This window comes from Euprymna scolopes, chromosome 12 (assembly GCF_053919585.1).
Source record: "Euprymna scolopes isolate OS-2025 chromosome 12, ASM5391958v1, whole genome shotgun sequence".
Lineage (NCBI taxonomy): Eukaryota > Metazoa > Mollusca > Cephalopoda > Sepiida > Sepiolidae > Euprymna > Euprymna scolopes.
The window spans coordinates 69,810,124-69,836,911 of record NC_136493.1 but is presented as its reverse complement, the minus strand read 5'-3'; the positions used below and the strand labels follow the sequence as shown (position 1 = coordinate 69,836,911).

Sequence of the window (26,788 nt, the reverse complement as noted above, 5' to 3'; positions counted from 1 at the left end):
CATCTGGAAAAACAGGAGATGTTGGGAAAGACCAAGTGAACACGTTGGGTCAGCAATCCAGAGTTCATAAATATATGCTATGCAAAAAAAGAAAGAAAGGAAGAAAGAAAGAAAATACAAGAAAATGCCCTCAATATCCACCGAAAGGGAGGAAAGATGATGGATCAAAATTGAACTATTGGAAAACGACATAGACCGGATAATGATGAGTGAAACTTCCAGAATTTCTATATATCTGTGGATTGAAATCTAATCTGCGAAAGGAATAAACATTCGCCAGAATAAAATGCTACTCATCTAATGACTCATACTGTTATAATAAATAAGACGTTGGAAAATCAAGGACAGGATGCAAAGCCGAGGATAGCAATTGGGCTAGTGGGTAAAACCCAAAATTTCCATCGGCAAATATGATCAATGGTTGGAAGAATGCGATCACATTATATATAAAATTTATATTGCCCTCTATAGTAAAGAGTGATCGCCGGAAATACCAGTCGCAGAAAAAAAAAATAAACGATAAAGAAGACATCAGACCTGTGCAAGATTTTTTTTTCGCATTTATTATTATTTATCCTTTTTTCTTTTAATTATTCATTTGTGCATGCATGATTATTTATTTAATTTTATTTAGTCATTTATATTTTGATTGTACATATTTACTTATTTCATTTTATATATATATATATATATATATATATATATATATATATATATATATAGTAGAGATTTAGACCTATCCCACACAATGCTTCAAGCAAACTACATATCAATCCTATATATATATATATATATATATATATATATATATATATATATATATATATATATATATATATATATATACTAGCTGTACCCAGCCACGTTTGCTGTGGCTCAGTTTGTTAAAATGGAACAAGAAAAATTGCATTTTGTTCGTTTATTTACTTTTATTATTTTTTTGCAATTTTTTTTTATCAATGAAAGTTGTTGGTTTTTTCCCCCAAAAAATTAATTTTTTACCATAAATTATTAGGTGAAAGTTTTTTTGGGTTTTTTTTCAGGAAAACTAGCACTTTTTTTAAAAGAAATTAGGCAGTAAAAACGGAATTTTTATTATAAAAAGAACAGATGAATGCTTTATATGAACATTGTAAATAGTTAGGTGAAAGTAGAGAAAAGTTTGATTTTTTTTTTCAAGAGACTGTATAAATTATTTTTTTTTTCAACAGATGTTAAGAAAAACAGAAAACATACTTCTATCATTAATTATGAAAAAAAATAAATAAAGGGGAAAAATTTCTGTTATTAATGTTTGCTCAAAAAATAAATACAGTAAACTTCGCTGAAGTGTTAGCATATGCTGCATCTTAAAAAGTTGGTTCATGCTGACAATTAAATAAAATAAACGTCTAAAAATTAGTAAAAATAAGTAAAATCATGAATGACGGCTCTTGGGGGGCAAGTAAGTAGGAACAACACAATCATTTGTGTAAAATAATTAATATTCGAGAAATTGTAAACAATAACAAAAATACCTAATACCAAATGCAGTAAAATTTAAGTATCTTTTATACGTGCTGAAACTGTGTTCAAGTTATTTTTATTTCATTTCTTTTATTAAAAGTTGTCTTTTCCACAATTAACTGTTGTTTAACCATTGGGGACTTCACTCTTGGAAAATTGTATAAAAAATCTATGACTATCACAAACTCTAAATTTGAGAGTGCAACTCGAAATTAGGGTTAGTGGTAGATAAGTCATTGTTAGGTGTGTCAGAAATTTCGTGAAAAATATTGAATAATTCCACCCCGTTTTCCAAGCTTATAACTCCTCGAAAAATGTAATTCAAGCCCTAATTTTTTTTTTTCAATTAAAGGAGCAAGGACCAAGGTTTCATTAAAAAAAAAAAAAAGACAAGCAACGTGGTTTTAAAAAATATTTTTAAACTTCGGACTTTACAGGTAAATTTCTACAAAACACTACTTTTTTTGTTTTAAATTTGAATATATTATTTATTGATCTTTTATCTTCAATTTGTGATATATAACACTTTGGTGAGTAAATTAATTATTTACTTTTTAATAGACATTTCTAAATGGGAGGCTTGAATTAATTCGGCTCCCTGTATTTCCAAGCTTATAACTACTCGAAAAATATAATTCAAACCCTAATTATTTTTTCAATTAAAGGAGAAAGGACCAAGGTTTCATTTAAAAAAAAAAAAACAAAAAAAAAAACAAACAACGTGTTTAAAAAAAAAAGGTTTAAACTTCGGACTTTACAGGTAAATTTCTAAAAAACACTACTTTTTGTTGTTTTAAATTTGAATATATTATTTATTGATCTTTTATCTTCAATTTGTGATATATAAAACTTTGGTGAGTAAATTAATTATTTACTTTTTAATAGACATTTGAAAATGGGGGCTTGAATTAAAAAAAAAACGTTTATCTAAAATATTATATTCGGTTTATTGGAAAGAGCATAAAATTTCACACTGACCTTGAAAATATCGTAAAAATTGAATCAATAGAAAAATTTTGATGGATTTTTAAAGTTTAAAAATTGAAAATACTGAGCTCGTAAAATTCAATTAATTTCATTAGTTTTTTTTAAATAAAAAATAATATTTCTATTACTTTTTATACAACTTTAATAGTTTATTTTGGAAGTATGACCCATAAAGAAAATAAACAACCCACTTTTAAAAGAGAAATTACGAGTTTTTTAATATTTTATTCGCAGTTTCGTGTTAGGGGTGTCAAAAATTCATACAAAAATTCTGATTCACCTAGTCATTTGTTTACAACTTTTGAGAAATTAAGCCTCCTTACTCTTTAAGCGATAAGCGGACATTTGTTTATTATTATTTGTGTAAAATCCACTTTGAACAACATATTTGGAAATTAGAAAAATAGAAAAAAACAAAAAAAACTTTGTTTTAGCATGTTAAAAGTATTTAGGTTGATAGATAATTAAATTCTACTGTGTTTGGTATAAGTTTTTTTTTTTGCTGTTGTTTCTTGCTTTTTAGAATTTTTGACTAAAGGGGGTTGCTTAGATCGTATTCTAAACTAAACTACGGAGGTTGGAACGCCCCTCCCCCATAATGTACTTGGAAAAATCGATTTTATAGCGAGATTTAAGAATGGTTTACCAAAAAAAAAGTTGAAAAACAAAACAAATAATCAATAAATAATTGTTACCAAAGGCAATAAATGCTGCTTGTTTTTACTTACATGAATGAGTTTATTTTATGTTTTAAAGTATTTTCAAGCGATTTTCTTTATTGTTTTAATCTAAAATTGCGGGTGTGTGAGTGCGAAATATCTCCAGATTTTCTAGAATTCCCTGCTAGGTTGCAAACGAAATCTCCAGATCTAGCAGGAAAACCGCTAAATTGGAAACTCTGGTCACGTGACGGCAAGCGGTGATAAATAATTGTCCATAAATAAAAAAAATGGCCTATCGGTTCAAAGAAAACCACCTATTTATTATACAAAAATTAAGTATAATGTTATAATTAAAAAGAGATATATAAAAACACGCATGGGTACAGTAAACATATTATACCAAAATGTCGAAGTAATCATTTATTTAGTAATTTAGACTATTAATTACGAACGAACCAAGAGTTACATATATATATATATATATATATATATATATATATATATATATATATATATATATATATATATATATATATTATATAATATATATATATATTAGTGGGTTATTGCTCTTCTCTTTTTATACGAGCGCATCTTAATTCGGCAAGTGTGTGAGACGCAACCGTTGAATTTTTTAACGTCTTGTGAGAATGAGTCGTTGCTCGAGGCGGGAAACGCTGAAATCATTAAACTCCAGTTTTTAGTCTATTGAACAGTTCAGTTAAACGCAATGCAGATAATATGGCCTCAGATCAGTGAGGGGAGGGCGGTATCCTCCCCTCAAAAAAAAAAATGAAGAGAGATAGGCCCCAAAATGTTGCGTTTTCTCTCCTAACGACCTGAAATTACCTGTATATCGGAATAGATTACCCTACAAAAAAAAAAAAAAAATGATAAACCTTATTACATACAAGTCTACAGGGAGATATAGGCTCCGAAATGGTGCATATTCTCTTCTGATTATCTGGAGATCGGAATGAAATACCCTACAAGTTAAAACATGTGATAAACTTGATTATCAACATATTACTGCAAGGTAAGCCGTTTCTTTCAAACAACAATATCTTCTGTTGGTTGCTGTTTCATTGCGAGTTTCTGCTACTGTTCTGGTAGCAAATTTTATTCTTCCTTTATTTCCTTTATAATGTTCTTGCTGAGATTAGTTGTCAAACTTAACAAATACACATCTACTATGTAACATTAAGTCAGCTTATTTCTTGAAATTTGACATTGATAGCCTTGAATCTGAAAAATCGATATTTGTGTCATCCTAGCCAATTTGTAATTTTTTCGTTTCCTGTATGTTCTTTTAAAAAACTAACTTTTTCATCAAGGAAGGTTGTCGCCATGAAGATATTTTTCAATAACAATTTAAAAAGCTGTGTACGCATACATTATTAAACAAATTACATTAATCTATCCTTTTCAAATACCAGACAAACAGCAACATTTGTTTATAATAAACATTAACTATGATAATTTATTTCTTACAATTATATACTATAATAATAATGGGTAAAATATTTTTATTCTAAGTCTACCAGCAATTTTTTCCATGAAATAATACAAGCTATTGATTATTCGTTCTAAAAATTGAATTATCTATGATATTTATTTACATGTATATATATTCATCATATTTTTCATGTGGGTAGAGTTTTTATTTTGTACTTTGCTAAATTATTCATGTTTCATCAAAAACTGTTAATTTGTTCGAGTGCAGATATCATTCTCAAATAAAAAAGATCAAATGAATAACAACAACAACAAAAAAAAATCCACCAATTCGATATTTTAGTAAATACATTGTTTTCTTGCATTTTCTTATTTTTAATACTATTTCATCTCTTTTTTTTTAACAATATATTGTCCACCTTTTTATTTTTTTTCTGAAACACTAGCGGGTGGTACCCGGCGTTGCCCAGGTGTTTGGAGGTGTGTGTGTAGATTAAAAAATCGGAAAAACCCTAACAAAAAAAAACAGCCAAAAAACAAACCCCCCTCCCCGAAAAAAGGACGGCGTTGCCCGGGTGTTTGGAGGTGTGTAGGTAATGAGGGGGGGGGGCAAAGAATAAGCGAATTAATAACTGTTTAAACTTTAAAAAAAAATCGGAAAAAACAACGATCGGACGTAAAACTTCTTTAAAACAATCGGATAAACAAAAACCCCCAAAAAAGAAAAAAAAAAAAAAGAAAAAAGAAAAACACAGTGAAAAGCGAAAAAAAAAAATGGTATAAATAACCTTGTTTCAATATTAAATGTATAAAAATCGAGAAAAAAAATATACCTGATAACTGGGATTGAACCTGAAAACTTTAGATAACGACGCTGTCACTTAACACATCGCACTATAGACGTGTGGATGAAATTAGGTCGGTTTTTATAACATTTAAAACGAATTCAATGTACAACGTCTTTTGTGCATAATGACGCCTGCGTAAAGCCATCTTGTCATGAAGATACCATTTTTTTTCACCCCTCTTTGTAAAAAAGAGAGCCGTTAAGGATGAAGGAATGAATGTTTTTGCCCAATATTTCGATATTTGTCGTCCAAGATGTGGAGTTTCAAAATGATACCTAACTCGTGAAAATCCGTCGCCTCTGTCAAAAGATTTTGTGAGACATACAAACACACACACATTTTCGCTTTTATATATATAGATATGATTGTTTTTTTTTTTTTGATAAACAACATATCTAAAGACATCATATGTGTTACAAAATATTTTTTAAAAAAGCCAAAGAATAAAACATTGTCCAGGAACGAACATATGTTGTGTGCCGTTTCAGTTACAAAGGACAAAGAATAGAAATTAATTCCAACTTACTTTTTCTTTGTAGCAACAACATGTATTTCCTAATTGTCAAAGTTGTGATGGCATCAACGTGATTTAGAATGGTCTCTACGCCTCTCACGAGATCTCGAACGTTATATTATTCTGTGGTTCAAGTCTCTCATGTGATTGTTCTCCAATATTGTCATTATTCTTTCACTTCATTGACATGTATTCATGGTGTACTCCGACAAACTGCATTATCATAGCCTTCAAACACCACTCCTTTCATGTATATATATATATATATATATATATATATATATATATATATATATATATATATATATATATGACTTATTTGTAATATACTGAGTTTTACTGGGTTCGTATAATTCAGTTCGTATAATTTTCATATACCAATAAGTTTTAAGCCAAAGAGAGATGACTTAAAAAGTCAGCTACAAAATTATCATATTTTATAATTAAGTATTAATATACTGTATTAACAAAACCAAGATTTCAAAAAAGGAATTGATAGCAACAAAAAGTGTATTCCATTGTAAGTTAAAATTGTTTCAATACCAGTTGGACAATTTTAAGCATTACAGCGTTTGAAAATTTTCACATAACCAGCATTTCTTCAGACATCTTGAATAAAAAACATTTTGACAATAGAACATTGTTTAAAGAAAATTCCCTTAACAGAAATGAAGCATGCGAAAACATTTAGCCTGGAGGCATCCTCCGTCAAAAGCCCATTCAAATATTAATATATCCCCTAATTTTCGTATCCTTATTTAAAAGCCAGTCATAAAAAGTTTCCACAAAAAACCCATAGCGATTTAAAATCTTTTAATAATACTATTCATTGAATTCCTAAATTAGATTTTTATATTTCTTTATTTCACATAATTAATTTTTTAAAAAAGCAGCTATGATTTATTAATTAATTTAATTAAACAGATACAGAAAAGGCTACCATAGCTTATTTAACAAATTAAGAATCTAAAGTATATCTTAATCGTAAAACTGATTATTTACCTACATTTGCTATTCATCCATAATCTACTTGGGTTACTCATGGCTTCAGAACCAAAATTACAATTCGTGTATTGTGTTCTTGCATACCTAAATAAAATAATATATATCCTCTAATAACTATTCTGACAACAAAACCACCCAATATCTACACGTGTGCTTCACTCCAATGAGAAGGTGTCTACCCTTGCATTTTTAGATAAAAACATTTAGAACAAGAGTAAATAAACCAGCAGGGATTCTTCAAGCTTTAGTTGTCAGAGAACAAAATCAATTAATGTCCAATCCACTAATTGCTAATTTAATTTTTTAATAATTGCTAGTTTATTGTTAAGTTGTTTTATTGATCTGGAAAAGGTACCACTTATTTCACCATCAATACTGCTACAACTAAATACTAAAAAATGCTCGCAGTTATGGAACAATGTTTCCAGTCTTTGTTGAGCTTTATACTTTATCTATATTTCTTATCCAGTTTGGAATAATAGAAACTATATTTGCTTATTAGATTTGGATCTTCGTTTAGACTATATCATTCCCAGCTATTTTATGCTACATTAAAATTTGACCCTTGTATCCAAGGATCCTTATTGTTATAAAAAGTTATACCTCAGTTACATTTAAGGCATGATAGCAGAAACCTATTCCTGTGAAGACATCTCTGTATGGCATCTAGCCTTTTATTCAAAATTTCTTCTTTAGAATTCAATACGTAAAAGGCTTCCAATAAACATAGATTGCACCTTTTTGATTTCCCAGGGCTGTACTTTCTTCCCCTATCCACTACTGACCATTTCAATTCAAAATCTTTATTGTTTCTATTATGTTCCCTGACCCAATCCCCTAATAGAGTTATATTCCTGTTTTGAAAGTATGGATGGATAGCAGATGTAGGTTAAACCCATGGGTAAATAATCAGTTTTAAGATCAAAATATACTTTAGATTCTTAATTTGTTAAATAAGCTATCGTAGTCTTTTCTGTATCTGTTTAATTAAATTAATTAATAAATCATAGACGCTTTTAAGGATTTACTAGATCTGAAACATCAAACGGCCTTAGTTGTCTATCTTTAACTGTTATAAGTACTAAATACGACCTTTATTTCCACATAATTTTTTAACTAGCAGTTAACAACGTAATGGATTATCTCCCTTCGTAGTTCGTTTTTTCACAACTATCTAGAACCATATTTGATTAGAACGATAATGAATAATAAAATATTAAATAATGAAAAATAGAATAGGATCCATTACTCGGAATGTTGATTGAGGATTAATAAATATAAGGTAATGTTATTCTTTATTTTCCTACTTAATTTAACCCTAAACTGGTCTTATATCTAAGTAATAAGATAATCAATATTTTGTAAACATTGATGCCACAAATGAGCGAATACGAAACTAAAAATTAACTGTAACGTTATAGCAAGGTTGTTCTGACTATATTATAAATATAAAAATAAAATTTAAAAAATTCGTTTTTAAAAAGTTAATTATGTGAAATAAAGAAATATAAAAATCTAATTTAGGAATTTAATGAAGAGTATTATTAAAAGAGTTTAAATGACTATGAATGAAAATTAGGTGATATATTAATATGTGAATGGGCTTTTGATGGAGGATGCCTTTAGGCTAAATGTTTTCGCATGCTTCATTTTCGTTAAAGGAATTTTCTTTAAACAATGTTCTATTGTCAAAATGTTTTTTATTCAAGAAGTTTGAAGAAATGCTGGTTATGTGAAAATTTTCAAATGCCATAATGCTTGAAATTGTCCGACTGGTAGGGAAACAAATGTAACTTAAAATGAAATACACTTTTTGTTGCTATCAATTCATTTTTTGAAGTCTTGGTTTTGTTAATACAGTATATATATATATATATATATATATATATATATATATATATATATATATATACACATATAATGACAAGTTTAGTTCAATAGTTATAGCTTTAGTTGTATCACAAGGAGATGGTGAAACACAAATCTTTTTATTAAAATGAAATAAATGCTATAAAGGCTTAGGATATAAATAAATATTGCAGATAAAGTTTAGCTCAATGGTTAACTTTTAGAGTCAAAGATGCTATTTTATTTTATGTTTAGGATTCTTGGCCTTCGGGACAAGATCAAAGTGTAGTATCTGTTCTTCAGATGCTGCAAGCTATGACTAGCAAAGACCAGCTATGACTAGCAAAGACCAGATGTGGGGGCAACCCCACATGCCTGACCTTTAACCAGCTCCCATTTCCCACCTCTTGAGAGCTGGTCCCCTTTTTCCCTTCCCCCTCCCTTCACTCCTCACATTAAAAATCGGCCTTGTGCCTAATTTGCTCGGTGGGGGAGCAAATAAATACCATCTGTTCTTCAGATGCTGCACTTCTATTTCTTGTTCTCTTTCGTTGGAGGAGAAATCCTTCACGACTGAGACAATTTTTATTTTTGTACCTTTTCTCCACGTTAAAAAACGACCCTGGTGTCTAACTCTGTCCCGTGGGGAGGCATAGTAAATAGGTACATATTGACTTGTATTAATAAATAAATATTATGCTGATGAAGAGATTCATATAATTGTTGGTTGAAATTTCAGAAAAACATATCTTGCAAAAATAGTGTTAGCAAATTTTTCAGAGCAATAAATTCGTTAACAATATTTATATAAAATTTATCCAACATCCACAAAAACGCAACACATTATATACACCATACACATACATATGCAAGGATAATATATGAATATAAATAATATAACTTACCCCTCTCAGAATATCAACCTCTATAACTGTAGCCTGAATAAATAACAAATATTTGTAATTAGTGATGTTGTTTCCAGACAATCAAACATGTTTTGGGTCTTATTATTATTGGATATTAATATTGGATATTATTATTGGATATTATTGCTGCAGATAAATTATATAAGTGAAGTGTAAGAAAAAAAAAACAAAGAAAATATTGGAACAAAGAAAAGACAAAACTTTAAAAATAAGATCAGTAAAAAAAACTTGAATAAACAAAAAATTAAGAAAAAGAAAATAAAAATAAAATGAGAAAGAAAGAATGAAAAACCTAATTGTAAAAAAAATGCTTTTATAATGAATCATCAAAGAAAATGGAAAGAAAAATTATTAATTAAAAATAAAATTTAAAAAGGCATAGATTAGCAACAAGAGCAAAATTATCAGATTGACAAGAAAGTTCTTGCAGTTTTTAACTTTTAAATTCAGATGAACATATCTCAGCTCAAACAAAAATTAATTGATCAAAATAAACAGCATCAGAATCAACACATTTTGCCATTGCAAAACAAGTGTATTTATGCCAGTAATATAAACATCTTGCGTTCAGGTGGCGATGGAGTCGTTGAAGGTGTGTTTGATATCGCTTAGGTTTTGGAAACATTTTTCACACAAAGTTATTGAGATGCTTGAAAAAAATGGTAGTTGGTAGGTAAGAGGTCTGGAGTATTATGACAGATGAGAAAAGTTTCGTAGCCTAGGGTCGGTTTAGCAACTTTCGGTTGAGCATTGTCATAAAGGAGAATTAGGCCTTTTCTGTTGACTAATACTGGGTGTTGTTGTCGAAGTTTCTGATGCATTTCATCAATTTGTTGACAGTACGTCTCTTCTGTAATGGTTTTGCCTGCATTCAAAAAACTGTAATGGATGTGACCTTCTTTTGGTGCAACACTGGTTTCGTTGACGTCCAACCACTGACCTAAGCATCGCCAGTTGTCGTAAAGAACTCACTTTTCATCGCAAGTCACGACCCAGTCGAGAAACGGATCGTTCTTGTTACATAAAAGAAGGGAAGATGACACTTTATAAAAGTGTTTCTTTTGGTTGTCATTCAATTCGTGAGACACTAATTTATCAATTTGTTTTTGTCTTTCCAATTTCCCAAGTAGTTGGAAATCAACGTATATGTTACGTCTAATTCAGAAGCAAGTTTTCGAGCGGTTCTGTGTGGATTGATTTCGATTAAGGTTCTTAATTGATTGGTATCAACATCCGATGGGCGACCACTATTCTCATCATCTTCAAGACTCTTGTCGCCACCACGAAATTTCTAAAACCACCATTATGTTGTGCGTTCAGTAGTAGTTCCTGGACCAAACGCTTCACTGATATTGTAAGCCGTTTCAACAGTTTTCGGCCAAGCTGGAATTGAAATAAGAAAATTGTGTGAATTTGCTTTTTTTTCCATCTTGTATTCAGCATTCTGAAATGAAGACATAATTGTTTTAAAACAATTATAATTTAAATGATTCGATAGAGTGAAAAACGCTCTTTAAAATAGTATATATAGTAAAGGTAGTATAACGAAAATTTATTTGAACTCAAAATCAAAAATTTCGCAAGAACTTTCTTCTAAACCTCATAATAAAACATAAGAATGAAAAAAAAAAAATGAAATACTATAAGAAACGAAAATGAAAGAAAGAAAAATAATAAGAGAAAAAAGAACCTGAATTACAATTGGAAAAATAATTTCCAGATTGTGGACTTAAAAATAATATTTTACTTACATTAAAATCATGAGAATAAGGAACATCGTTCTTTATACAGTTTTCATACTACAAAGAGAAAAAACAATGATTTAAAAATTAAGTTATAATTATGTTCTGCTGTTATAATGCATCCAGTTTTGCTTTTTTCCTTCTTCATTTGACAAGGAAGATAATGCCAACATATCAACCATATTAATATGGTTCAAGAATGGGAAAACAACATCAAAGACATTTTTTGAGTGGTGTATGCTTCTGTGAGATTATTGGCATTTACAACATAAACTATTTGACTATAAGATTTCAAGAATGATACTTGTATAGATATAAAACGACTGACTGCAGCAAAACCATGCATGTAAAATCTGAACTGCAATTGTATATACGTGCAAATAGAAGCCATTTATTGTCATAAATTGTTTTTAATAATTAAATAGTTAAATGCTTAACTTTAATTTTCGATTCTTCGAATTTTCTAAAAAACAACAAAAAAGAAATGCAAAAAACATGTTCATTACTATTTTAGAATCCGCAAAATAAATGATCTAATAATTTCTAAGTTTTCTAATATTTATTTTCAAAATATTACACTGATTATGGTGCCAGGAATGATTTTAAGACACATATACCCACTCCTATCTATTTAGAAATAATTAGAAATCCATGGAGGGGGGGGGGTAATCATAGTCTAAAGTGGGTTGATGTTTTAATTCAAAAGAATTTGGAACAAAGTCAAAAATCTATACACCCTCTATTCTGAAAATGAGGCATCAACTTTTCATATGTGTTATTTATAAGGATAAAATAAATGTTCTGATATTTTAACAAGAACACAAGTAAAGAAGAAAAGATGTTCACTTTAGTTTAGCGAAACAAAACCTGCTGACTAGTAAGGTTTAAGGATGTTCAACCCAGCCATATCTCACCTCCTAACGTTTGCAGAAAAAATGAATATGTCAAAACCCTCAATCATTTTCCAATACTTTTTAAAGAACAGTTCATCCACATGCAACAAATATTCAAGATGGCGTGGATAAAGTTAGTATGCAGAGAAAGCAACACATTTTTTTCTGAGAAACTTTTCTTTGTCTTTACTGAGTTAAAAAAAAATAACTTGAAAACCTATTTGAGAAAGAAACAAAATGAAAGTTTATTTTACAAATTTTGGTTGGAACGTACCACTTCTGTAGAATTCTTGCCGTAGTAGCCTTCAGCAAACACTGCAACTACAAACATGTTGATGATGAAAGATATAAGCAGAGCAATGGCTGCCTCGATGAAATAATACATATTTGCTTCTTTCACTTTTCGCTCATTACTTCGATCCACTTCACGAGACTTGGAACAGAGAAGAGGATAACACAGATTATCAATAAAGAACAGTTATAAAATGACAGACATATGAATAATTTATTACAGCCTCTTAACATTATTGTTGGGTTTGATTATTTTTGTTAATAAAGGTTTATGGTCGGTTTGTAATGTTAATATTCTTTCATGCACAAAACGGTGAAAATGATGCTCAGTGCTTTTTTCTTTTTATGAGTAGCCCTTCTCTGCTGATAAGAATGCATATGATGCAGGTGATACTAGCTTTAGTGAACCGTCATGCATGTTGCATAAAATACATTTCCCTAAGCTATATCATAGCCACCGAGAGTAAGAAGAAGGCCTGTTAACTGAAAAATGTTTGCAGGCAATGTAGGTAAGATTTGTCAGACTGTCAGTACTATATGAGGGCCATTTGAAAAAGAGCAATAAAACATTTTTAAAAAGAAAAATGAACACAGTTCGATTAATACTGAAACTGAACTTTATTCAATATAAAATATAAATATTATCTATGTAAAATGAAGTAATTTTAAAGCAATATACAATTTAATACTGATAAAACTGAATTATGAATTTAGGGAACAAACAATTAAAGAAACATTAAACAAATTTTTGGCCTTCGGAACAAGATCACAGTGTAGCATCTGTTTTGATGCTACACTTCACCTTTTCTGTCCTCGGTCGGTGGAGGAGAAATCTTTCATGACTGAGATTATTTTTGTTCCTATCCAGAGTGGCCCTTATTGGGAAGCTGGATTTTGCCCACAAGATTATATGTTGAAATAATTAAATAACTATTACTTTAAATACAGAAATTATATTTAAAGTTTTGGTTTTCTGTTCTTCTATGTTCATTTTTCCCCATGTTTTTCATCAAAATGTGTAGCGTATTAGTTGTCTCACAGGCCATCATCAGTGATCGCTCGCTGGCAGTAACCTGTGGTGTTCCCCATGGTACCAGATTTGAACTGCACACTTCCAGTGGAAATTTGGTTAGTACTCTCCCACCTCGGTCTTTCCATCCTCCCTAGCCCTTCACAACTAGTTGGAGTGGCGCCAGTCGATGTCATCTACACCAGTTTATTATTATTATTATTATTATTATTATTAAGATGATAATAAGGGTGCTTGTGCAGTGTACGCACATGTATTTTAAATATTATTTCCAAGTTAAATTAAATTTTGGGTTTGTATTACTGTACACATAGATTCGAAAAAGTTGTCCAAAAACAAATATATAACAAATAAATGTTATCAAAGGCAAGATAAGTTACTTTTCTACCAAACTGGATATGTTTTTAGGGGTTTGTATTACTATACACATAGATTCGAAAAAGTGGTCAAAAATCAAATATATACCAAATAATTGTTGTCCAAGGCAAGATAAGTTACTCTTCTACCTATCTGGAAAGGTTTTTAGTGTTTTTACTCACCTTAAAACGTGTAATCGCTTCGAAAATCATACAATGTTTATCGATATATTTTATTTGTTATATATTTGTTTTTTGACAACTTTTTCGAATCTATGCGTATAGTAATACAACCCCGTCATGTAAATTATTTACAGTTAAAATGTTATAAAAACAAAAACTTGAAGTTTTAAATATATTTCAAAGAAATAAATTACGCCCGGTGCTAAAATATTGAAAATTCACCGATCGTAAAAAAAAAAAAAAAAAAAAAAAATTGCAGTGAAAAATGCTAACTATATTTGGAAATACTCAATGAAAAGTTTTATTTATTAGTAAAAGAACGGACTGAAAAATATTATATAAAATTGTTTGTTTTGCAGAAAAAAAAAATGAAATATTCGACTTTCTCAATAGAAATTAAAGGTTCAAAAACTAGTTCACTTACTATATTTTGTTAGATTAAAATTCTTCCAATGTGCAATTATAATGCAATTATTATCCAAATGGAGAATTGTTCTTTCTCTTTAGAACATACATGGACAATCGGTAACACATATTGTAAGCCATGGACAATCGGTAGTCATATTTTTTTTTTGCCTGTTAGTGTGACCACGTGGTTGAATATCAGAAGCTGTCTATACCTACAAGTTAATCAGGAAGTGACGTTATGCTGTCATGTGCATCGGCCTTCTTTACTCTCGGTAGCCACGGCTATATTAGCTCACCTCAGAAACTATGATAATCTTGCATTTTGGATCATAATGAATAAAAAATAAATCGGACGGTAAAATGATCTTTTTAACAATTTCAATCATTTCTGCTGTTGTTGTTGAATCTTGTTGCTTTGATTTTATTTCAGTAAGATATCTGTTCTTCCTGTAATCATAATATTAATTTTGCTGATGGTAGAGAAGCTCCAAGATTGTGTTATTTAAATCCTCCGATTTTTGCTCCGTGACTTAGAATAACTGACTTTTGTGTGTATATACGAAGTACCTTCAATAAGTTTCCAGACCTTTTTTAGTACAGGCATTTAAAATTGTTATAGACTCTTAAAAATTCAGTATGTTATTGCTTTACATCTTATGAGATGACTGACCAATTTTTATGATTTCAGGTTTAAATGAACAGCTACAGCAGGAATTGGAATACATCCTAGTAAAATCTGATTGTCACAGCTGGTGAATTTAAAAAATGCAATCTGAACGTGAGGACACTTAAGAAAAACGATATGCAATAAAATTCTGTTTTAAACTTGAAAAAAATGCCACAGAAACGCATGAAATGCTTCAGACTAGTTTTGGACCATCTTGTATGAATCAAGCATCAGTTTTTGAGTTGCATAAGAAATTCAAGGAGGGATGATGAGAGGTGTAGGAGGAGTAAAGAAGTCAGAACATTGATTGGCCAAATTAAAAAAATCATAAATAAGGACCGTCGTGTGTCTACAGAGACAATAAGTGCGCAGTTTGTCAGTGTGGGAATTGTACACACAATTATTCGCAAGAGAACTGAAGATGCAGAACATTTGTGCAAAGTTTGTTTCAATGGTGCACCATCCTTGCCACAGAATATTTGACAAAAATAGGGATCAAGACAGTTCCTCACTCTCCCTAGTCCAAACCCTGCTCCTTGTGACTTTTGGTTATTCCTTAAGCTCAAGGAAAACCTTAGAGGCTGTCGTTTTGAGACAAATAAGAAGATGAAAGAGGCTGTGAATAGGGTCATTGACATCAAATATGGTTCTAGATAGTTGTGAAAAAACTAACTACGAAGGGAGATAATCCATTACGTTGTTAACTGCTAGTTAAAAAATTATGTGGAAATAAAGGTCGTATTTAGTACTTATAACAGTTAAAGATTGATATTACTTTGTGAGCCTTCGAAATTTGAAAGTTTAAACACCTTTCAAATTTAAACTGGCTTTAAAATTCTTGTATTAAAAGGTTGGAAGTTTTGAAAACGCCAATAATTTTCAAAATATCTAAAAAATTTAAAAAGATTAAAACAATTTTACGATAATCAAGTTAGTTATAGTTTTATAACAATTTCGTTCAAGTAATAATTTAATGACCACACGAAACGATAGTGCAGTAAATAAATGTAACTTTTGAAATCCTATTTAAAAAATCATAATTTGGTTACAAAAATATATAAAGCCTTATGATTTAAAAAAAATAGGGGAAAAGACTCTCGGACATCTAATTTAGCAGAAAGAATCCCAGTAATACTGGATGTCATAGAAGTAATCACAGTAATACTGGATGTCATAGAAGTAATCACAGTAATACTGGATGTCATACAAGTAATCACAGTAATACTGGATGTCATAGAAGTAATCACAGTAATACTGGATGTCATACAAGTAATCACAGTAATACTGGATGTCATAGAAGTAATCCCAGTAATACTGGATGTCATACAAGTAATCACAGTAATACTGGATGTCATACAAGTAATCCCAGTAATACTGGATGTCATACAAGTAATCCCAGTAATACGGGATGTCATACAAGTAATCAAAGTAATACTGGATGTCATACAAGTAATCACAGTAATACTGAATGTCATACAAGTAATCCCTGTAATACTGGATGTCATACAAGTAATCCCAGTAATACGGGATGTCATACAAGTAATTACAGTAATACTGGATGTCATACAAGTAATCACAGTAATACTGGATGTCATACAAGTAATCACAGTAATACTGGATGTCATACAAGTAATCCCTGTAATACTGGATGTCATACAAGTAATCACAGTAATACTGGATGTCATACAAGTAATCCCAGTAATACGGGATGTCATACAAGTAATTACAGTAATACTGGATGTCATACAAGTAATCCCTTTAATACTGGATGTCATACAAGTAATCACAGTAATACTGGATGTCATACAAGTAATCCCAGTAATACTGGATGTCATACAAGTAATCCCTGTAATACTGGATGTCATACAAGTAATCACAGTAATACTGGATGTCATACAAGTAATCACAGTAATACTGGATGTCATACAAGTAATCACAGTAATACTGGATGTCATACAAGTAATCACAGTAATACTGGATGTCATACAAGTAATCACAGTAATACTGGATGTCATAGAAGTAATCACAGTAATACTGGATGTCATACAAGTAATCACAGTAATACTGGATGTCATACAAGTAATCCCTGTAATACTGGATGTCATACAAGTCATCCCTGTAATACTGGATGTCATACAAGTAATCCCTGTAATACTGGATGTCATACAAGTAATCACAGTAATACTGGATGTCATACAAGTAATCACAGTAATACTGGATGTCATACAAGTAATCACAGTAATACTGGATGTCATAGAAGTAATCACAGTAATACTGGATGTCATACAAGTAATCACAGTAATACTGGATGTCATACAAGTAATCACAGTAATACTGGATTTCATACAAGTAATCCCTGTAATACTGGATGTCATACAAGTAATCCCTGTAATACTGGATGTCATACAAGTAATTACAGTAATACTGGATGTCATACAAGTAATTACAGTAATACTGGATGCCATACAAGTAATCACAGTAATACTGGATGTCATACAAGTAATCCCTGTAATACTGGATGTCATACAAGTAATCCCAGTAATACTGGATGTCATACAAGTAATCCCTGTAATACTGGATGTCATACAAGTCATCCCTGTAATACTGGATGTCATACAAGTCATCACAGTAATACTGGATGCCATACAAGTAATCACAGTAATACTGGATGTCATACAAGTAATCACAGTAATACTGGATGTCATACAAGTAATCACAGTAATACTGGATGTCATACAAGTAATCACAGTAATACTGGATGTCATACAAATAATCCCAGTAATACTGGATGTCATACAAGTAATCCCAGTAATACTGGATGTCATACAAGTAATTACAGTAATACTGGATGTCATACAAGTAATCCCTTTAATACTGGATGTCATACAAGTAATCACAGTAATACTGGATGTCATACAAGTAATCCCAGTAATACTGGATGTCATACAAGTAATCACAGTAATACTGGATGTCATACAAGTAATCCCAGTAATACTGGATGTCATACAAGTAATCCCCGTAATACTGGATGTCATACAAGTAATCCCAGTAATACTGGATGTCATACAAGTAATCCCAGTAATACTGGATGTCATACAAGTAATCACAGTAATACTGGATGTCATACAAGTAATCACAGTAATACTGGATGTCATACAAGTAATCCCTGTAATACTGGATGTCAAACAAGTAATCACAGTAATACTGGATGTCATACAAGTAATCACAGTAATACTGGATGTCATACAAGTAATCACAGTAATACTGGATGTCATACAAGTAATCACAGTAATACTGGATGTCATACAAGTAATCCCAGTAATACTGGATGTCATACAAGTAATCCCAGTAATACTGGATGTCATACAAGTAATCCCTGTAAAACTGGATGTCATACAAGTAATCCCAGTAATACTGGATGTCATACAAGTAATCCCAGTAATACTGGATGTCATACAAGTAATCCCAGTAATACTGGATGTCATACAAGTAGTCCCAGTAATACTGGATGTCATACAAGTAATCCCAGTAATACTGGATGTCATACAAGTAATCACAGTAATACTGGATTTCATACAAGTAATCCCTGTAATACTGGATGTCATACAAGTAATCCCTGTAATACTGGATGTCATACAAGTAATCCCTGTAATACTGGATGTCATACAAGTAATCACAGTAATACTGGATGTCATACAAGTAATCCCAGTAATACTGGATGTCATACAAGTAATCACAGTAATACTGGATGTCATACAAGTAATCACAGTAATACTGGATGTCATACAAGTAATCCCGGTAATACTGGATGTCATACAAGTAATCCCAGTAATACTGGATGTCATACAAGTAATCCCGGTAATACTGGATGTCATACAAGTAATCCCAGTAATACTGGATGTCATACAAGTAATCCCGGTAATACTGGATGTCATACAAGTATTCACAGTAATACTGGATGTCATACAAGTAATCACAGTAAATATGATACTGAAGTAAAATCCGAGCTAGCTTTTCATAGGAGGTAAATTAAGTCATTCTTTTAGGTGGTATTTTGATTAGTAAGCATTTTTTTTATAACGTTGGAATTGAAATTGATGTGAAAATTGTTCAATTGTAAATATACATTTTTTTAAATAATTTTTCTAACTTAATCTTTATTTAGTTCTAAACTCGTTGATTGATCTAAACGTTAAGATTATGATATTAAAGATTGTTATGTTTTCATCAACTGATAAAGAAAATAAGTTAAGAAGTTTTATTCCATATTTTAATATATTGGTATTTCCAGACTTAATATATAAGTATATAAAGATATACATAACACATCATTATATTAGATTAGTAAAAAAATATTTCAACAATTAAAATAACTTACCTTGACCAAAGCAGAATGTAGAAATATATTGTGGGGCATTATGACAGCACCAATGATTCCAACAGCAAAGACGAGTTGTGAGGTATCACAACCATCACAGTAAGGTATAAATAATCCTTTGATAACTTCCATTTGATCAGGAGCAGCGACACCGTACTAAAAAATTAAAAGATGATATCGTAATAAGGACATTGGTTTAAAAACATAAAAGGAATTTGTATTTCCCTAATCAGAGTTACTGAGATAATTATATAAACATATATAATAAACACACACATATTCAGGACAAATTATATGATCATATAATATTTTTAAGAGAAATTATTAAATTTTTGATATTCTTTCATTTTGTTAATAGTTTGAAAAAAAAAATCAATTAAAAGAAACTTGAAAGGAATTCAGCAGTATTTAAAGTATCAAATAGAAAATCACTTAACTAGTATTTGAGGTGTAGTGCTAACTTATATTCCCTGATAGGACAATCATAAAATCTGTTTTCAGTCGATTTTTATTCCGTAGTTGCTTATTGATTCTACAATTCCAAAATTACGTAATTTTCTGTTGCTAATTTTACAGTGTCCAATTTTCCGTTGCATCATTAAAAAATCAGAATTTGGTAACAAAAATATATAAAGCCTTATAATTTAAAAAAATAGAGTAAAAGACTCTCAGACATCTAATTTAGCAGGACCCAGTGATGTTTGAAAGTATTTTTCTTAACAAAAATGTTTTGTTTAATTTTTCAAATGCAATTAAAAAAAAATTTTTGTTTTAAAAGTAAAATAAATTTACATCGTATTTTGATGTTATTATCAGTTTAGTTTTATTGATAATTTAATAATAAATATTTATCATTAGTACCAATAATGAAAAATTGAGTTAAAAATTGAAAAGAATCAGTTTTGGAATCGGGAAATAATACGGACACATTTTTCTGATTCCGATACTTCCAAAAGTTTCGAATTTTTACAACCTTAAAGAGTCATTTTGGTATAAAATTTTTAAATTTTTTGTTAACTTTTATATATTTTTATTTATTTTTTCTATTTCTTATTTTTACTCTCTCAAAGTGCCGCCCCCTCCCTTGCTATGCCACCGAGTTAATGGTTTGTGGAAACTGGTTTAATTCCATTATAATAATGGTCAAAAATGATTAGCAGGCAGTATGTACTATTGCTCATGATCGACCGGGTAATGGTGGGGTGGGGGTGCTGCTACTAATAAACTAAAAAAAAAAAAAATATGATTATATGCTAAATCAAATTCTTTTTATTTTTGTTCTAACTCCTATTTTTGAGCTGCTGAGATTAACCGGTCGAACACCGAATGTACCTTCCTGGCAACCATAATTTCAGCTGGGGATAATTTAGTATTTGGATTTGGATTTAGTGTTATCCTATATATTGCTAAGAATTTTGGAATGCTTTTTTCTTCCGTGTCGATGTTATTCTTTTTAAAGCTCATTTAAAAGTATCGACAAATCTTTCCGCTTGTCCGTTTGATCGCGGGTTAAAAGTTGGTGTTGTAATGTGTTCAATGGTCAGTGCCTCACAGTAGTGCTTGAATTCCTGACCTGTGAACATAGTGCCATTATCACTAACAGTTGTTTTCAGACCTCCGAACCGACTAAATACCTCATCCAGTGCTCTTATTGTGTTTGTCACTATAGGGTGTTTGTATTTAAAAATTTCTGGATATTTTGACACACTATCTACAATTACTAAGTAATAATATCCCTTCAGAGGTCCTGCGTAATTGATATGGATGCGTGTCTAGAGTACATCTGTTTTAGGCCAAGGTTGTGTCCGTATGGGGGGGGGAGATCTCTCGGCTAGTTGGCAACCTTTACATAATTTCACCATTTTCTCAATGTCCTGATCCATTCCAGGCCAGGCTGTGAATCCTCTCATTAGAGCTTTCATTCTGGAGATTCCAGAATGTCCCATGTGGAATTCCTTTAGGATTTTCTTTTGTAATACTTGTGGTATTACCACTCTGTCTGCATACATCAGAGTTTCATCACACATAGAAAATGGAAACACTTTTAATCCTTTTCTATTCTTTTCATCTTGTCCCACTTGTTTTTTATCTTGTTAATATATTTATTTGTTTTCGCTGCTTTCTTTATTTCCTCAAGTGTAACAGGAAGTTCCCTAACAGTATTTATTAATATATCTGTTAGTTCATTTTCTTCTTTTAGTGCTGCTATAACAGTTTCTTCAAATTCAGTTTTACTGGAGATCAGTCTCGACATGTACAATTTTACTAGATGCTAGGTGTTCCATTTTGAAATCGTAAGTGAGCAAAATAATACTCCATCTCTGTAATCTATTTGGCGTATGAGTAGGAATCCCTTTTTTTTAACCAAAAATCGATAGTAATAGTTTACGGTCCGTTTCCAAGACGAAAGATCTTCCATGAATGAATCTATGAAACTTTCTCACGGCATACATAATCGCCAGACCCTCTTTTTCGATCTGACTGTACTTTCTTTCAGCGGGTAATAAACCCTCGAGGCATGAGAAATTGGTTTAGTAGATCCATCTTCCATTCCGTGTAGAAGCACCGCTCCTAAACCGTATTCACTCGCATCTGCCGCTACGTCACATTACGTGACCTCCTTGTTTACCTTAAATACCCTCTTCATATGAAGAGTCGAGTTCGTCTAACAACTCGCTACACTTCGACGTCTCGTCTCTGACATAAACTGTTATCCTGTGAATTATTGTTGAAACCTGCCTTATCCCCGGAAAGGCATCTGACCACATACATACGTGGTGGCAGCGGCCAAAAATTCAAAAGAATTCAGCCTCCCTCAATAATACGTTTTACAAACGGAAGCAAATAAGTGCCCATTGACTAGGGGTGGGTCGGTGTACCGTAAGACTTTCTACAAAAAAAAAAACAAAAAAAAAACACACCACATTTCTATCAGTAACTTAACATACATACGTATGTTCTTGTCGCACGAATCTTACCTTAAAGCTTAAAGAATTAATTTAATCAGACTGTTTCTTCACTTTTATTTTCTTTCAGATATTGATAGAAAATAACGGATGCCATTTGTTAATTCAAAAGTTTTATTTACTAAACTTTTAAACTATTGAAAGGACGAAAGTAACAAAAAAAAACAAAAACAAAACAAAACAATTTTTACTCTCACTCATATTACAGCAAAGATTATTAGAAATTTGAACTTTTATTTTTCGTTTATTTTTTCTAAAAGAAATTGAATTTTTACAATAGTCGATTTAATTATATGTTGTTGTTCTTATAACAACACACCTTTGAGTGAGTAAAAAAAAAAAAAAAAAGTCTCCACCCTGATCTTTGATTAAAGTTTTCTACGGCTATTTTTTCAACTTGTTCAATTTCACGGTGATTAATTTGGAAACTTTTAAATTAAAATTAAAATAAAAGGATGTCTGCCTTCAGCACTAAACAAAGAATCCTCACTGAACACGAATCAAGAGGCTCGCTCAAAGCCTGGTGTGAGCAGTTATTATACCATATCTCAAATGAAGATAAATTCGAACGCTATTTGGAGGACCTTAAAACCTGGTGCAGTGTCGCAAGTGGCATCCCCCACAGAGGCTTCATAACCGATGAACAAGAGGTTAATGGGAAAAGATTCTCGGCGGAAAAAAAAGCCATTAACCTAAAAGTACTACTCGGCTTTATAAGCATCCATGCCCCTGTTGTTAGTAGTACTTTCGTAAAAGAAGAGGCGCACAGTATTGACGAAATCTTTGATAGACTCCGTCAATACTATGATTGTCGTAAATCCGGTACGACCATAATGAACATGTTTAAATTTAAATGTGGCGCCAATGAAACAAGAGAGGCTCTCTGGGAAAGATGCTACTCATTTATGGAAGACAGCTTGATTACAAAATCTTCAGCCATTAAACATTGCGGATCAAAATTAGAAAACGATGAATGCCTAACCCCTACATTACAGAACATCACGGTGATGATCTGGCTTGATGCAATCCATCGAGAACTACCGTCCATTGTTAAACAAAGATTCGCGATCACTCTAAGGGACTCCACTCTATATTCTATTAGGGCGGAGATCAGTGATGCTATACCATCCCTATTACAAGAAATAGGGGACAGAGAAGGGAATATAGCATACTCTTCCATCAACAGAAGTAGAAGATCTGGAAACCAGAGAGGTCGCCTGACAAAAAGACCGAAATGTTGCCTCTGCGATGCAGCAAACAGACCAGGTGCAGAGACTCACTACTTCCAAAACTGCCCTTTTATGCCAACATCAGATAGAAGATTTCTTCGATCTAAAATTACTGATATTGAAATCTTATCGGAATCTGAAGAAGAAGACGAAGACTTCGAGTACCACGAACCCAACAGTAGGATGGTCCGAGTTAAACAACCTCAGAACCCCAAAATCAATAAGGTAGATATTGTATCATCACCGTGTATGGAAGTAGAAACAAACAAAGAAAACTCGATCATTATACTGGACACCGGTGCGGAAACTAATTTAATTAGGAAAAGCGAGGCGAGACGTCTAAAACTAAATATCCTGCCCACCATCCACAAAGCTAACATGGCGAACGGTGTCTCCCCCATGGAAATAGAAGGGGAAGTACACTTCAATGTTTCGAGGTGTCCAATCACAAATCAAGCCCACTGCTTTCGCTTTGACGGACTTGTAGTTAAGGACCTGAGCTGTGCCATTCTGGGTGGCATGCCATTTATGGACAGGAATGACGTTTACCTTCGCGCAAACACCAACGACGTTTACCTCGGTGATTGCTGTGATTTCAAATACCTCAATATAAAAAGACACGCTAATGTTAAAGCAGGAACTATATTGCGCGTCCCACGACAGACCTGCCTACTACCTGGTTCCAGCGTTGCCTTATCGATACCACCTGAATACCAGGATAAAATAGTTTCAGTAGAACCTAGATGCAATAACAATCAGGATGAATGGATCCAATGTGAGCTAGTGAAACCGGATCATGATATAATAACGCTCACCAACAAGTCCACCATACCCATACTCATCAAACGCCATGAGCAAGTATGTCAGATACGCCACACGACCCAATTATCACTATCCAGTGATACTTTGAAACCGACTCCAATAATTCTTACCAATGATTCCAAACAAACGGACAGGTCAGCAGAAATTTCTGTGGACCCCTCGAACATCCTTAGCCAGGAAGAAAAGACCATCTTCTTCACGACAAATAAGAAATATAATCAGGTATTTTCATCGGTAATCGGATGCTACAATGGAAGATCAGGAAATTTCCAACACAGGATTAATGTTGCCGTATCTCTACCACCACAAAGAAAGGGACGCATTCCATTATATAACCGGACAAATCTAGAACGACTCCAAACCAAGATTGATGAACTATACGAACAAGGTGTCTTCGTACGCCCAGAAGACATAAACATCACAGCGGAATATGTAAACCCTTCATTCCTTGTTACCAAACCTTCAGGAGGCTTTCGGTTAGTGACTGCATTCACTGAACTGAGCCAGTACACCAAACCACAACCTGCTCTTATGCCCAAAGTAGATGACATCATAAAACATATTGCTCAGTTTAAATTCTTAATTAAAACTGACTTAAGTCAAGCATACTTTCAAATACCCTTGGCCAAATCATCAATGAAATATGTCGGCATCTGTACACCATTCCGTGGTGTATATGTTTATACCAGAGCGGTGATGGGTCTTCCAGGCTCTGAATCAGCTTTAGAACAATTAATGTCCAAAGTCCTAGGCGATCTAATGATAAAAGGATCGGTGGTAAAATTGGCTGATGACCTATATGTCGGGGCCAACACACCCCGGGAACTTAACAACGTATGGGAAGAAGTATTACAAACACTACATAAGAATAACTTGAAGTTATCCCCATCTAAAACGGTTTGCTGTCCAACATCAACAGAAATTCTGGGTTGGCGATGGACCAATGGAACCCTCAAAGCTACAAGTCATTGTCTAAATACCTTGGCTACCTGCAATCTCCCTGAAACCATCAAAGAAATGAGATCATTCATAGGATCTTACAAATTCCTAAGTAAAGTTATACCTGTTATGATTTAATTTGTTGTTAAGAGTTATCCCCCTTGGGATTGACATTCATAATAAAAGCGCCCTCTGTTTCATTTTCCCGCTCGATCCTTTCAAGAGCGTACGTGTATTTTACAGTTAATAAAACCTTTCTAAAAGGCAATTCTTTACTTACTGATACTATTCACTTCAATTTTATTAACTGTAAAATACACGTACGCTCTTGAAAGGATCGAGCGGGAAAATGAAACAGAGGGCGCTTTTATTATGAATGTCAATCCCAAGGGGGATAACTCTTAACAACAAATTAAATCATAACATTTTCCCCGTCCTAAAGTATTCAAGTAAGGGGTAATTAATTATAGACAAATTTTTTTTTTTTTTTTTTTTTTTTATAATAGATATCGATTGATGACGACGAAGCAACAAACAACACAAAATATAGATGCCTTCATACTACAATTGGAAATGCTTGCCAAAACATGTAACTTCGAAGCGGTTTCTGCTGAAGAAAACAAAAATCAATACATTCGGGAAGCTTTCATCGGTGGAATTTCTTCTTCGTCCATCCGACAACGACTGTTAGAAAAACCCATCCTGACTTTACAAGACACATATGCCACGGCCAGATCTCTTGAACAAGCAGAAAAGCATTCGATAAGCTACGCAAATAACTTTACTGTAGCAGCTACAAATAATCCTTCGGGCTACAATCGTATAGCTGTGACTAAAGAAAATATGCATCCAAAAGGGGTTTGTTTTTTCTGTGGAAAATCACGTCATCCTCGATATTTATGTCCTGCACGAAACGCCGAATGTAAAAAATGCAAAAAATATGGTCATTGGGCTAAAGTGTGTAAATCTTCTATTTCTAACACTCATACTGCTGTTCTTTATGACGACTCTGACTACCCCTCACCTTCTCTATCCTGACTAGGAACTAACTCCAAAGATGTCACATTCACTCAATGCCAAATTAACGGGCACTTCGTGAATGCTATGGTGGACTCCGGCAGTGTAAAAACATT

General features: G+C 32.0%; 1 protein-coding gene across 2 annotated transcripts in view; it reads right to left on the bottom strand.

The window, feature by feature from the left end:
- The window catches only part of LOC145291322 (natural resistance-associated macrophage protein 2-like), a 346,900-nt gene that overhangs the window by 51,480 nt on the left and 268,632 nt on the right, over positions 1–26,788 (bottom strand). For both annotated transcript variants that reach the window (XM_080137065.1, XM_080137066.1), the window contains exons 7-10: positions 19,700–19,855; positions 12,661–12,819; positions 11,503–11,550; positions 9,731–9,763 (exon numbers count right to left, since the gene is read on the bottom strand). In XM_080137065.1, the coding sequence (XP_079993191.1) occupies positions 9,731–9,763; positions 11,503–11,550; positions 12,661–12,819; positions 19,700–19,855 (396 nt within the window). The remainder of the gene's footprint in view (positions 1–9,730; positions 9,764–11,502; positions 11,551–12,660; positions 12,820–19,699; positions 19,856–26,788) is intronic.